This window comes from the organism of the source record quoted next, unplaced genomic scaffold (assembly GCF_019419815.1).
Source record: "Pyrus x bretschneideri cultivar Hongxiangsu unplaced genomic scaffold, Pyrus_bretschneideri_v1 Contig68, whole genome shotgun sequence".
Taxonomy (NCBI): Eukaryota; Viridiplantae; Streptophyta; class Magnoliopsida; order Rosales; family Rosaceae; genus Pyrus; species Pyrus x bretschneideri.
Window position 1 is genome coordinate 548,514 of NW_025999807.1, and position 11,097 is coordinate 559,610.

Sequence of the window (11,097 nt, forward strand, 5' to 3'; positions counted from 1 at the left end):
ATTTTCAAAATTAGCCCTTGACCAAAGAAAAAATTTTCAAAAATAGGACACGAGATTTCAATTTCTAACATTGAACGCCTAAAGTTTTATAGGACTCGTTTTTAGGTTGTACATAAGCCATATTGAACTACTATGACCAAACTATTTGAATGCTTGTTGTTCTAGGATAACATCGTCCACGGAGAATTTGGATCGCATCTGAATCCTCTCTGCTAGAGATCCTCACCTCCTATCCGTTCATCTTAATCGTATGGTCAGAAATCATTTTAATTTTTTTATTATTTAAAATTAAACACAAATAGTATCTAACAAAAATTGACCACACAATGTACAATGAATGAATAGGATGTGATCCGTCGAGGAAAACGATATCTGGTTCATGTGACGCAAGCGTGATTACATCGTATTAACTCAGCTAAATAGTGAAAGAGAAACCAAAGAAATTTTGAAGTTTGTGTTTTCCTCTTTGGGAAATTTGGGCACGTAATGTTCGAGACAGCACAAAAATAGAAATCAACGATGAACGCGGGCAATATTGTCATTTCAAGCAACAATCGTATGTAAATGCCGGACGATATTTACGTCAAGTATTGTCGAGTGCGTCTCAGGCTACACAGTTGGCTTTGGGATTCGCAAACATTTGGTCACCATCCAAAACCCAAAAACTACACAGCATAGAGAGAGAGAGAGAGAGAGAGAGAGAGCGCGCTTCAGACCCCAAAAGCCACCGCTCCTGCCCCTGTAAGGCTCCTTCACTCTCACTCCTCGTTTCATTTTCTCTGGTATATTTATTCTTCTTTTCTGCAAAAAGTTTTGAGTCTTTGATTTGCTTTTGTGGGTTGAGTTTTGACTTTTTAGTGGAATTTCCTTTTGTTTTGAGACTTTTGGCTTTTTGGGTCCTGGATTTTGGAGCTGAAATCAGCCCAAGTTTTCTGCTTTTGGGAAATCAGAGGGTAGAAAGTCAACTGAAAAGTTTGGATGAGCTTTTGCTGAACAAGGAAGTTGAACTGCAGCACTAGTATATCATTTTGTGGATGCTTTGTTTTCATAGAAAAAATGAATGGTGGATGTAAATGTATGCTCTTTCAGATATCTCCCGGATTTTGGTTTATTTTCAGAGGCACTAATTGAATGTGTTAGGCACCCAGAAATTTTAGCCTCAACATGAAGCAAACTTATTTGATGATTTGGATGAGTTGGGAATTGAGAAAGTTTAGCTGCAATATCGAACTTATCCACTTGAAGATTTTATAGGCTTTGGTTGGCTGAATCTCTGAAAGATCATTAAGCATTTTCACAGTTGTTGTGTTCTGAACTTCTGAGATATTGTGCAAAAACATTTTTCTGCTTCTTCTTATAAGTTGTGTATTTTAAAAATTTGTTTCTGGATAAGTAATGTGCGCTCGCTAGTTCAAATTTGATCTCTTCCGGTTATATTTTTCACGGGGTTGAATCAAGCCAAGTTTTTTGTTCTGTAGTAATTGGTTTTTTTGTTCCGTAGTAGTTGTAGAGCACATGTGTATTGGCTTGATGCTCTTTATTTTCGCCAAGTATTAAGTCTTTGGTGGTCATACTGTTGTTATATGAGCTTAACAGAATCAATAGGATCCCCCCTTTTTCTTATATTTTTGTTTTCAAGTCTTTATAGTTCAACGAGTTGGAAATCCATCTTAAGCACTTGAGAACTGCCTTTTATAGTCTTTAATCTTTCTGCTTTTTATAACTAAGAGGACAAGGAGTTTCCTGGTATACTTGCACTCACTCATAAGTTTTTTCACAGAATCCTATATCGTCATATGGCATGTGAGAATCTATAAGTGCCTATAATTGTGTAAGAAACCGAAATCTTTGGGACATTATGCATGTCTGGCCCTGCGGCCATTGGTGATAAAGCGGCAGAAGCACGATCGTTTGCAGAGAGAACAAAGTCTCTTGATGTCATTTCCAAAGAAGACAGAGAATCCATAATAAATAATGGCGAAATTGCTGATACTTCTGAAATTGCAGTCTTTAGAGTCAGGGAGCTATTGCTTCCGAATAGGGAGTCCTATTCTGGACCCGTGCTTGGAAACATCCCTGAAGGGAAGGGAACATATGTCTGGTCAGATGGCTGCATATATGAGGGTGAATGGAGACGGGGGATGAGACATGGGAATGGAAAAATTCTTTGGTCTTCAGGTGCTGTTTATGAGGGCGAATTTTCAGGTGGATATATGCATGGAACAGGGACCTACATTGGGTCGGATAAGATGACTTATAAGGGGCGATGGCGGTTGAATCTCAAACATGGTTTGGGATATCAAGTCTATCCTAGTGGAGATGCCTTTGAAGGTTCTTGGATGCAGGGGTTGGCAGAAGGGCCTGGCAAGTATACGTGGGTAAATGGAAATGTTTATCTAGGAAATATGAAAGGAGGGAAAATGTCAGGGAAAGGAACTCTCACATGGACCAATGGGGACTCATTTGAAGGAAGCTGGTTGAATGGCATGATGCATGGATTTGGAGTATACACGTGGAGTGATGGAGGCATCTATGTTGGAACTTGGACCCGCGGTTTAAAAGATGGGAAAGGGTCATTTTATCCAAAAGGCAGCAGACTTCCAGTAGTAGAAGAACTTTACCTGAACGCTTTGAGGAAACGAGGGCTCTTGCCAGATTTAAGAAAACAGAACAACGCACATATCCATAATGCTGGTTCAGGGGATATGGGAAATGCAAAGATTGGAGAGAGCCTGCAGGGATCTCATCGTGCTTCAGCTAATAAAATCTCCAATAGAAATCTGTTAAATTTGGAGCAGTCACATAGAAATGTTTCCTTGGAAAGGCGTTGGAGTCTGGAGGTGTCTTTCGAAAAAGTTATTGGACATGATCTATCATTAGCTGAGGGTGGAGAAAAAGATTCTGAGACAGGAATTCCAATCTTAGAACGAGAATATATGCAAGGTGTCTTGATCAATGAGCTAGTAATGAATAACAGCTTTTCTTCATCATCTAGAAGGGCAAAACGGCGACAAAAGAAGCTAGCAAAAGTGGTGAAGAGACCTGGTGAAGCGATCATTAAAGGTCATAGGAGCTACGATCTAATGCTCAGTTTGCAGCTGGGTATCAGGTACATTTACATTACTTGTATTACTTTGTCTTCATTTATCTTTTGTATCTAATGCATGGTTTTTTATTAGATTATAATTGCTTAATTGGTTACTCCCTTCTGGTATTAGCAAAGACTAATTAAGCAATGCGATTTGTGTCTTTCCTTTCCTCTGTTGGATTCAGGACAAACATGGGATCGCTATGGGGAAAAATGAAAAATATATGTATAAATTAGCTGTATGACTCCATGAGAGTGTTTAATTATCTTAAAAGGTTTCTCCTTTAGGGGTGAAAAAATTTGCAGTCCAATTGCAATAGCCGCTGTTCATCGCTTACCTCATGTGCATTGCATATTTTGTTTGCTGAAACTTAATGTTGAATGTGGATTAAATTATGGCCAGGTATACTGTTGGGAAGATAACACCAATACAAAGGAGAGAAGTCCGGGCATCAGATTTTGGGCCTCGAGCAAGTTTTTGGATGAATTTTCCTAAAGAAGGCTCCCAATTGACACCGCCTCATCAATCAGTAGATTTTAGGTGGAAAGACTATTGCCCTATGGTCTTTAGGTTAGTTGTCCTATCTTGACGTTTTGCTTGTAGCCTATTTGTTTGTTTGATGCATTTACAGTGATGGGGATATTCTTTTGTTTGTAGAAGTGCCCTTTCTACGTTTTACTTATTACATATACGTATGTACAGAATCATTCAAGTGCGGGCTTCGACGCCAAATCAGGCCCACACACACACACACAAAACTTGACTAAACCTTAACCTGAATAATTGGGTCGTTTACTCATATACACAATCATGTGTGTGTGTGTGTGTGTGTGTGTGGGTGTATTCACTGTATTGTATACTTCTGTAATGTTTTTGGGCTGTTGTGCAGATACTGTGCTGCCAACAGTTTCCTATTTACTTTATCGTGAGTTGTGACATTGCAATATCATTCCTTTTATATCAACTTTCCAGGAATTTGAGGGAGATGTTCAAGATTGATGCTGCTGACTACATGATGTCTATTTGCGGAAATGATGCTCTCAGAGAACTTTCTTCTCCCGGAAAAAGTGGTAGTGTGTTTTTCCTATCTCAAGATGACCATTTCATGATTAAGACGCTCAGGAAATCTGAAGTTCAGGTTTGTATCACTGCTAGAGCTTGTGCATCTACATTTTTTTGTTGATGACTTGATGTACATGAATTACTAAATGCTTGTGAAGTTATCTTTCTTCTCGGTGTGGAAATGAATTCACACTAAAACCAGTAAACTGCTTCCTTTGATTCTTTTCATTAATCCGTAAAGCTAAAGCACCTTAGATACTCCTTTGTGAATTTTCATGATTTTGTTCACGATGTTTGATGTGAAAAAGAATTATGAAGAGAAAACTGGATAGCGGATTGGAATTAAGTTGTTTTAGAATTACTGGACATGTCATTAATTGGTTACCACCATCTCAGAAATTTTGTTCGGACTCAGAATAAGGTTCTTGACAAATCTTATGTCTATGCGGAGGACCAGCTTAAGCAATTAGTGAAACTGTGACCGTATAATTTTCTGTTACGGAAGTGCTATCTTTCATATAACAACACTATGATCAGCAAACATTTCTGTTTAATTCTGAATTGTGATACATGCGCTGTAATCGATTCTTCATCTTTCGCCTCCTCTTTTCTTTAATCATCTGGAGGTGTGGTAACCAGATTTCTGATGTGTAGGTTCTTCTGCGGATGCTTCCTAGTTATCATCATCATGTAAGGTCGTACGAGAACACCCTCATCACAAAATTCTTTGGACTTCATAGGATTAAACCTTCAAGTGGTCAAAAGGTAATGGGAACAGCGCTTTAGATTCTTATGAGCTCCCATGCTAGAATTGTGTTTACATATCTGCATTATCATGCCGTTACATTCCAGTAATAGTATCATTCGAGATTCTATAGTGAATTCCCTTGTTATTTGCGATCATACTGTCTCTATGAATGTAAATTGCTTCTTGCATTTTGAAGACGGACATTTTTACATTAAAATATGCTTTGCAGTTCCGCTTTGTAGTGATGGGAAACATGTTCTGCACAGAGCTAAGAATACATCGAAGATTTGATTTGAAAGGTTCATCCCTTGGTCGTTCTGCTGATAAGATTGAAATCGATGAAAACACAACGCTCAAGGACTTGGATTTAAACTACTCTTTTTATCTCGAACCTTCTTGGCGAGAGGCCTTAATGACGTAAGTGCAAGTTCTTTTAAGTTTACGAAAACACACCCCTGTTTATCAAAAAAAATAAAAAAATAAAAAAAAATGTAGTTCTGTTATTCTCGTTTGTGTTGGTTGTGAAAGATTTAGTCGACGTGGTTTCTAAGGGCCAGATTTAAGTATTCGGTTTACTTGTAACAATACTAAGTATTTAAGTACTCGGTTTACTTGTAACAATACTAGGTGGTAACATCCTATTAGTTCCACTCACGTCATTTTTCGCCTGCTTAACATGTATTATTCAGGCTTTAGGTTCCAATGTTTTTGCATATGTTATTACTACTGTAACTCATTGTGCTTTCCGAATATTATGCAGTCAGATTGAGATCGACAGTAAATTTCTGGAGGCGCAGCACATTATGGACTACAGCCTTCTCATGGGAGTGCATTATCGAGCCCCCCAACATCTGCGGTCTGTCACGTCCTACAATAATACCACTCGAGCTGATGGTTTGGGAATCCTTGCAGAGGAAGGTGGTTGTCATCCCCTTTCTCTCGAGGATATGGAGTTATTTTTTCAACTATTACTAAAGACTAACGTAAAGTTTTTTGTCCCCGGTGTTCAAATGACAGAGACTCTGGAGGACGAGATCTCCAATTACCCACAGGGACTTGTCTTAATCCCTCGTGGAAGCGACGATGCTAGTGTTGTTGTTGGCCCCCATGTGAGAGGTAGCCGACTGAGAGCATCATCTGCCGGTTATGAGGAAGTCGATCTCCTATTACCCGGTACAGCAAGGTATGATCTGCTGCAATAGAATGCATCCAAGGAGCATTTATATAGACCCCATTCAGAGAATCCGTTTAAGCCTTCGTTTGAAAAGCTATGCATTGGAAGTGAAAATCCCGACCAAAGGCATTTCTAATTAAACTTATGTCTTTACAAATTTGAGTAGGCTCCAAATCCAGCTGGGTGTGAACATGCCAGCAAGGGCAGAGCAGGTTCCCGGTGAACAGGGAGACCAGCAAACATTTCATGATGTATACGACGTTGTGCTATATCTTGGGATCATTGATATATTGCAAGACTACAGCATGGGAAAGAAGATTGAACACGCGTACAAATCTCTTCAATTCGATTCCTTGTCCATCTCCGCTGTCGACCCGACATTCTATTCCCGGCGCTTCTTGGAATTCATCCGGAAGGTGTACCCTCCAAATGCCTTAACAAGGTAAGAATTTGGTGTCCAGTGCAGAATGATCCTCATCTGAGGGTACTTTTGATAAGGCCTGCGGTTAGCATCCCTCAAGGACCGTTTGCAAAGGCATCCGGAGAAGGAGCATCATCGGCTATGCCAGCATTGAGCAGCAGCTGGGTTGAACATCGTAATGATTTGGTGACAGATTTGAATTTGTTTCCCCCTCCCACTGGTTTTGCTACTTTTGGAGCGCCTGCTGCTTACTTAAACGTACCTATATCATTTTTCCGATCAATGTACTGTGTTTAATCGATCAGAGACATCCAAACCATCTTTTATTTTTTTGTACAAACAAGCCGTTACAAATGATTATAAATTTGGAAATGATTTCCGTACTCTTATTATTCCTTTCCTCTGTTGGATTCAGGACAAACATGACATCTTTGAAGAGTCGTGTTTCAATCTAAAGGTCAAAGTAACAGGAAAGTATTTTTCTTGATTTGTTCAATTGAATAGTTAAAAATAAAGCGTAACAAGGTACAGCTTCGAGTTTAACGGAAATACAGGGGCATTTTTGTTGACTTCATTCTCCACGCAGATGCTGCAAATATTTTCACTGAGATGTTCCGGTATAAGGACTGTCACCCCAAGGCAATAGGTTCCCTTAGCCCATATTAGGAGGTGGTGGGGGTGGACGAAGACCCTGGCCCTGCATTTGTTGTCCCGGAAAGCCTTGTGGAGGTGGCATAGATGGAGGCCTTCCCATCTGAGAGCCAGGAGTGAAATTCGCCATTGTATTACCAACAGGAGGTGGAGGAGGGGCAGGCGGAGCGCCACCAGGAGGCATAGGCCTAGGGCCATTTCCCATAGGAGGTGGTGGTAGTAAAGATCCAGGACCTGGCGGAGGAGCTCTAGGAGGATTTCCCATTGGTGCACCAGGAGGCAGTCCTTGTGGCAGAGGAGGACCTTGGGGTGGTGGGGGCAAAGGCCTTGATGGAACACCGGGTGCACCTGGGCCATTAGCTGCAGGGGGAGGTTGCGGTTTGTTCGCCTCTGGTGGCTTAGTTTTGAAATATAGCTGCAACTGCATATTGATACATCCAACAAGAAAAAGTGAGAAGAACAATTCAACCAACAAAAAAATAAAAGAAAATCAACCAAGCAAGACATTGAAACCAGAGGGCTTTCACATAAATGCCCTTGAAAACATTAGACTTTAAAAAGCACTTCAAACTCAATACTTTAGAAAAAAAATCCCGCTGAGTTTTCATTCGGAGGATACCAAAGTAATTTCACAACTATGAATCCATAATAACACTACAAGTGGCTAGCTGAGGGGTTCTATAAAAACCTACAGTTTGCCAGGATTTCTTTTCCTTCTTAATTTTACTAATCCAGCCTGATCTAGTGAGTATGCAGCAGTTTATGTAGATATCACCAATTGGTGCCAACAGACTCAAGACCGAAAACATGACTCACTTGCTGAATCATATAAGCTTTATTAAGTTGGATTCCACAGGGCCATTTGTTAACAAATTCGTTTCAAATTTTTATTTTTCATTGTTGTGCTAGAGATAGAAGGGAAATAAGTCGGTAAAAATGAGGGACATAAAATAGTTGAGGAAGGATGGTTGTGAAGATATGTATAACAAAAGACACAACGAAAACTAGAAACCAAAAACTCGTTCAAGATTTTGATTTCAGTCACTCTTCCTTGTTTCTTCCCTTCCCTCCCCACCACCCTTCTTCCCTTCTTTCCCCCATATACTCTCCCTACATCTCAAACACAAAAAGTGAAGAAGTATATAGTAAAATGAAATGATTATGAAACGGGCACTAAGGTTATAAGTTCATATATCTTAAAACAACCTCGGACAAGATTTACCAATCTAATGTACCACGAGGTTAACAGTCCAATGAAACACTGCAACTAGTTCTTGCAGTGCAGATAAAACAAAACAAATCTATAGGGTTAGAAAACTAACTGTGAACATTTTTGAGTCTGGATCCCAATGTGAGAAAAACTTATCAGTTTTGTCGATCTCAATGTTAGGAACCTGAAACAGAAACAAACATGCAGGCACAACAAGCGTCTTGAATCTAACAATATAGAGAATGAATGAGTACCCAATGCATTGACGATGAGGTATACCTTGAAAGCAACTATCTCATAAGGCTCAGCTGCAAACAGAAGATACTGGTACTTTTTGTCGACAGGTTGAACCCTCTGTGTTCATGAAATGTCAACATTTAAAGAAATATCAAAACCATTCACTGAAGCCTGTAAATAAGAAAAAAGAGTAGAAGAAGACGACGGCCATAAATTGCAGACCACAAACTCAGATTAATATAAATAGCCCTGCCTGCTCATAAGATGACATAAAACGATGCCTTGGCTTTGTATTATCTTCAATCTCAGGATATTCAATCTGCATAGCATACATATAGTAACACTATTAGCCAATCCATTGTTTAGCATTCTACATATCCTTGAACGAGAACTCATTATTTCTGGAAAATAAATATATCACAATGAACACAGACACAGACACCTGGAAAAGAAGAGACCTCTGCTTTGTTTCTCCATCAAACTGCTTTGTCACCCGATACCCCGGCCTACCAATTTTGACTGCAACCATAGATTAAAGGATATACTTACGACGGTTAACTCCATTGGCAGAATTACAAAAATGGTTACCATGGGCTATAGCCCAGGAAGCCATTTAAATAAATAAATAACTTTATATATATATAGTGTTAGGATCGGGGGACACACACTTTTGACACACATTTGACACACGTTTTTGTGAAGCCCACTCTGTAATGTATTTCAACGATCCAACCATCCATTTTTATATATTACCTCAAAAATCATGTCTACCAAAAATCACCCAAATCCAAAACCATATGACCATTGGACTAAATTTAGTGTTTCTTGTAGAATCGTCTTTGTCCATTTTCTTCACTACAAATGAATGTCTTAATGGTTTTGGATTTGTCTAAGTTTTGCAAGGATGATCTATGAATGATGTACTAAAACATACTACATTACGAAGTGAGCCCTACAAAAATGAGTGTCAAAATGTGTGTCAAAAGTGTGTCCCTGGATCCTAACCCATATATATGTGTATGTATATGTATCCATTTATATGTTAAGATAATTCACCCCAAACATCTTATTTGCCCATCCAAATTTAACCTAGTAATCCATTCCCACTCTAATTTGTAAACATTACGCATCCTAGATTAATTGTTGACTCAATTAATAAACAAAATCCCTTAGTAAACACTCATGCCTTTAACTCTTAACCCTAACCTCTCCATCTTCCCCCTAATTTTCCCTAATTTTTCAAATGATTTGTCGTCAAGATTCTTGTTAGCGGCCATCATATCACCCCTAAAATTTATCTAGCCCGCCTTAACAAAATTTCTGGTTCCGCCCTTGGTTAACTCAATCTAATTTTCTTGTCCAAAAACACATTCTACTTAAATGCACCAGCTGTGCCAATCAGCCATAAAATCTTTAAAAAAAAACCAAATCAAACTAAAAAAAAAAACCCCACATTATACATCATAAACAACTTTACATGCCCACAGAGCGTCCGACAAAATGCTTGTGAAAAATTTATGACACACATACCCGTCTTTCGCACATTGACCTTGCGCTTGTGCGGCTGGGGCTGCGCAGGTGCGTCCTTCGCCTCGCGAGCAGCTCGTTTTGCCAAATTAGTCTGATGGCGCTTGCCTTGTGTATGCGCCAAGTAGTTGCCCTCGTTGTTGTGCAGCGTCAAACAAAGCTTACACTCATAGCTACAAAGACCCACCAACAATCAGATTAAAAGCAGTGAAATTTGAGCAGAAAGAAAAAGAGGGTCACACCTTCCGAGGTGATTGCGCATGAAATAGGGATCTTTGGCGAGATCGATGGTCTCGAGCGCGAGCCGCCGGAGACGCTCGCGGCGGTCGATGGCTTCGTTCTGTGCAGAGGCGGCTCCTCCGCTTCCGGGCTTTGAGCCCCATTCTCTGTCCATCGTCTCAGTTGTCAGTCACCGACTGTTTCTCTCAGACTCGACGGGTTTAAGATTTGGGAGAATACCCAGACAATCACACTCGCTGCCCCATTCTTTTCTTTTCTTTGTGTTTTTGTGAAGAAAAATTTGGAAATTAACCTCGAAAATGTTATTCCATTCCAAAAATCTTATTTTACATTTTTTTGTTTTTTTCTTTTCTAATATAGAAAGTTTGGAATGTAGAATGAGATTTTTGAAGTGCTAATAACAATTCCTATTAATATATGGCCAAATTTTTTTTGTAGTCCATGTGGTGACGTGTCACTTTCAATATGATCTTTGTGATGAAAAAGCTATTTAATTAAACCTCTGTAATGAGTTTTGTTAGCAATTAAGGTTCAAATCCAAAATTCCGTTAGTCTTCCATTAAATAAAATCGGTCAAAATTAAGTTCATTTATTTTGGAAAATAAAAGGACAAAAATATGATTGAATTAAAATAAAATCACTTGTGAAGATAAAAAAAAACCCAACAGTCCCCTATCTCATCTCAGGCTCCCAGCCACCACCATAGCCACTAGTGGACCTCCACCGTCGTTAATCATC

The 11,097-nt window shown here is 39.3% G+C and overlaps 2 protein-coding genes across 4 annotated transcripts; one reads left to right on the forward strand and one right to left on the reverse strand.

Moving 5' to 3' along the window:
• The first annotated feature begins 531 nt into the window (after positions 1-531).
• On the forward strand, positions 532-6,877 carry LOC125472231 (phosphatidylinositol 4-phosphate 5-kinase 9-like). 3 transcript variants are annotated; one of them, XR_007254166.1, is made up of 9 exons: positions 532-741; positions 1,781-3,109; positions 3,492-3,659; positions 4,062-4,227; positions 4,806-4,916; positions 5,129-5,316; positions 5,660-5,755; positions 5,917-6,082; positions 6,240-6,383. XR_007254166.1 is itself a non-coding variant. In XM_048573424.1 (9 exons), exons 2-9 carry the CDS (start codon positions 1,863-1,865, stop codon positions 6,517-6,519), a joined length of 2,484 nt encoding a protein of 827 aa, XP_048429381.1. In that variant the 5' UTR covers positions 543-782; positions 1,781-1,862; the 3' UTR covers positions 6,520-6,877. The 3 variants fall into 3 exon arrangements, 2 of the variants coding, with proteins under 2 accessions (XP_048429381.1, XP_048429380.1); XM_048573424.1 differs by having other exon boundaries at positions 543-782; positions 5,660-5,817; positions 6,240-6,877; XM_048573423.1 differs by having other exon boundaries at positions 544-741; positions 5,660-5,817; positions 6,240-6,877.
• Positions 6,878-6,922: 45 nt separating this feature from the next.
• LOC103942402 (splicing factor 3A subunit 2) lies at positions 6,923-10,528 on the reverse strand. The gene is made up of 7 exons (XM_048573425.1): positions 10,362-10,528; positions 10,123-10,292; positions 9,035-9,111; positions 8,846-8,911; positions 8,635-8,709; positions 8,468-8,539; positions 6,923-7,566 (listed from the first exon to the last, which is right to left on the reverse strand). The coding sequence occupies exons 1-7, from the start codon at positions 10,511-10,513 to the stop codon at positions 7,147-7,149; spliced, it is 1,032 nt and encodes a 343-aa protein (XP_048429382.1). The 5' UTR covers positions 10,514-10,528; the 3' UTR covers positions 6,923-7,146.
• Positions 10,529-11,097: the final 569 nt, after the last annotated feature.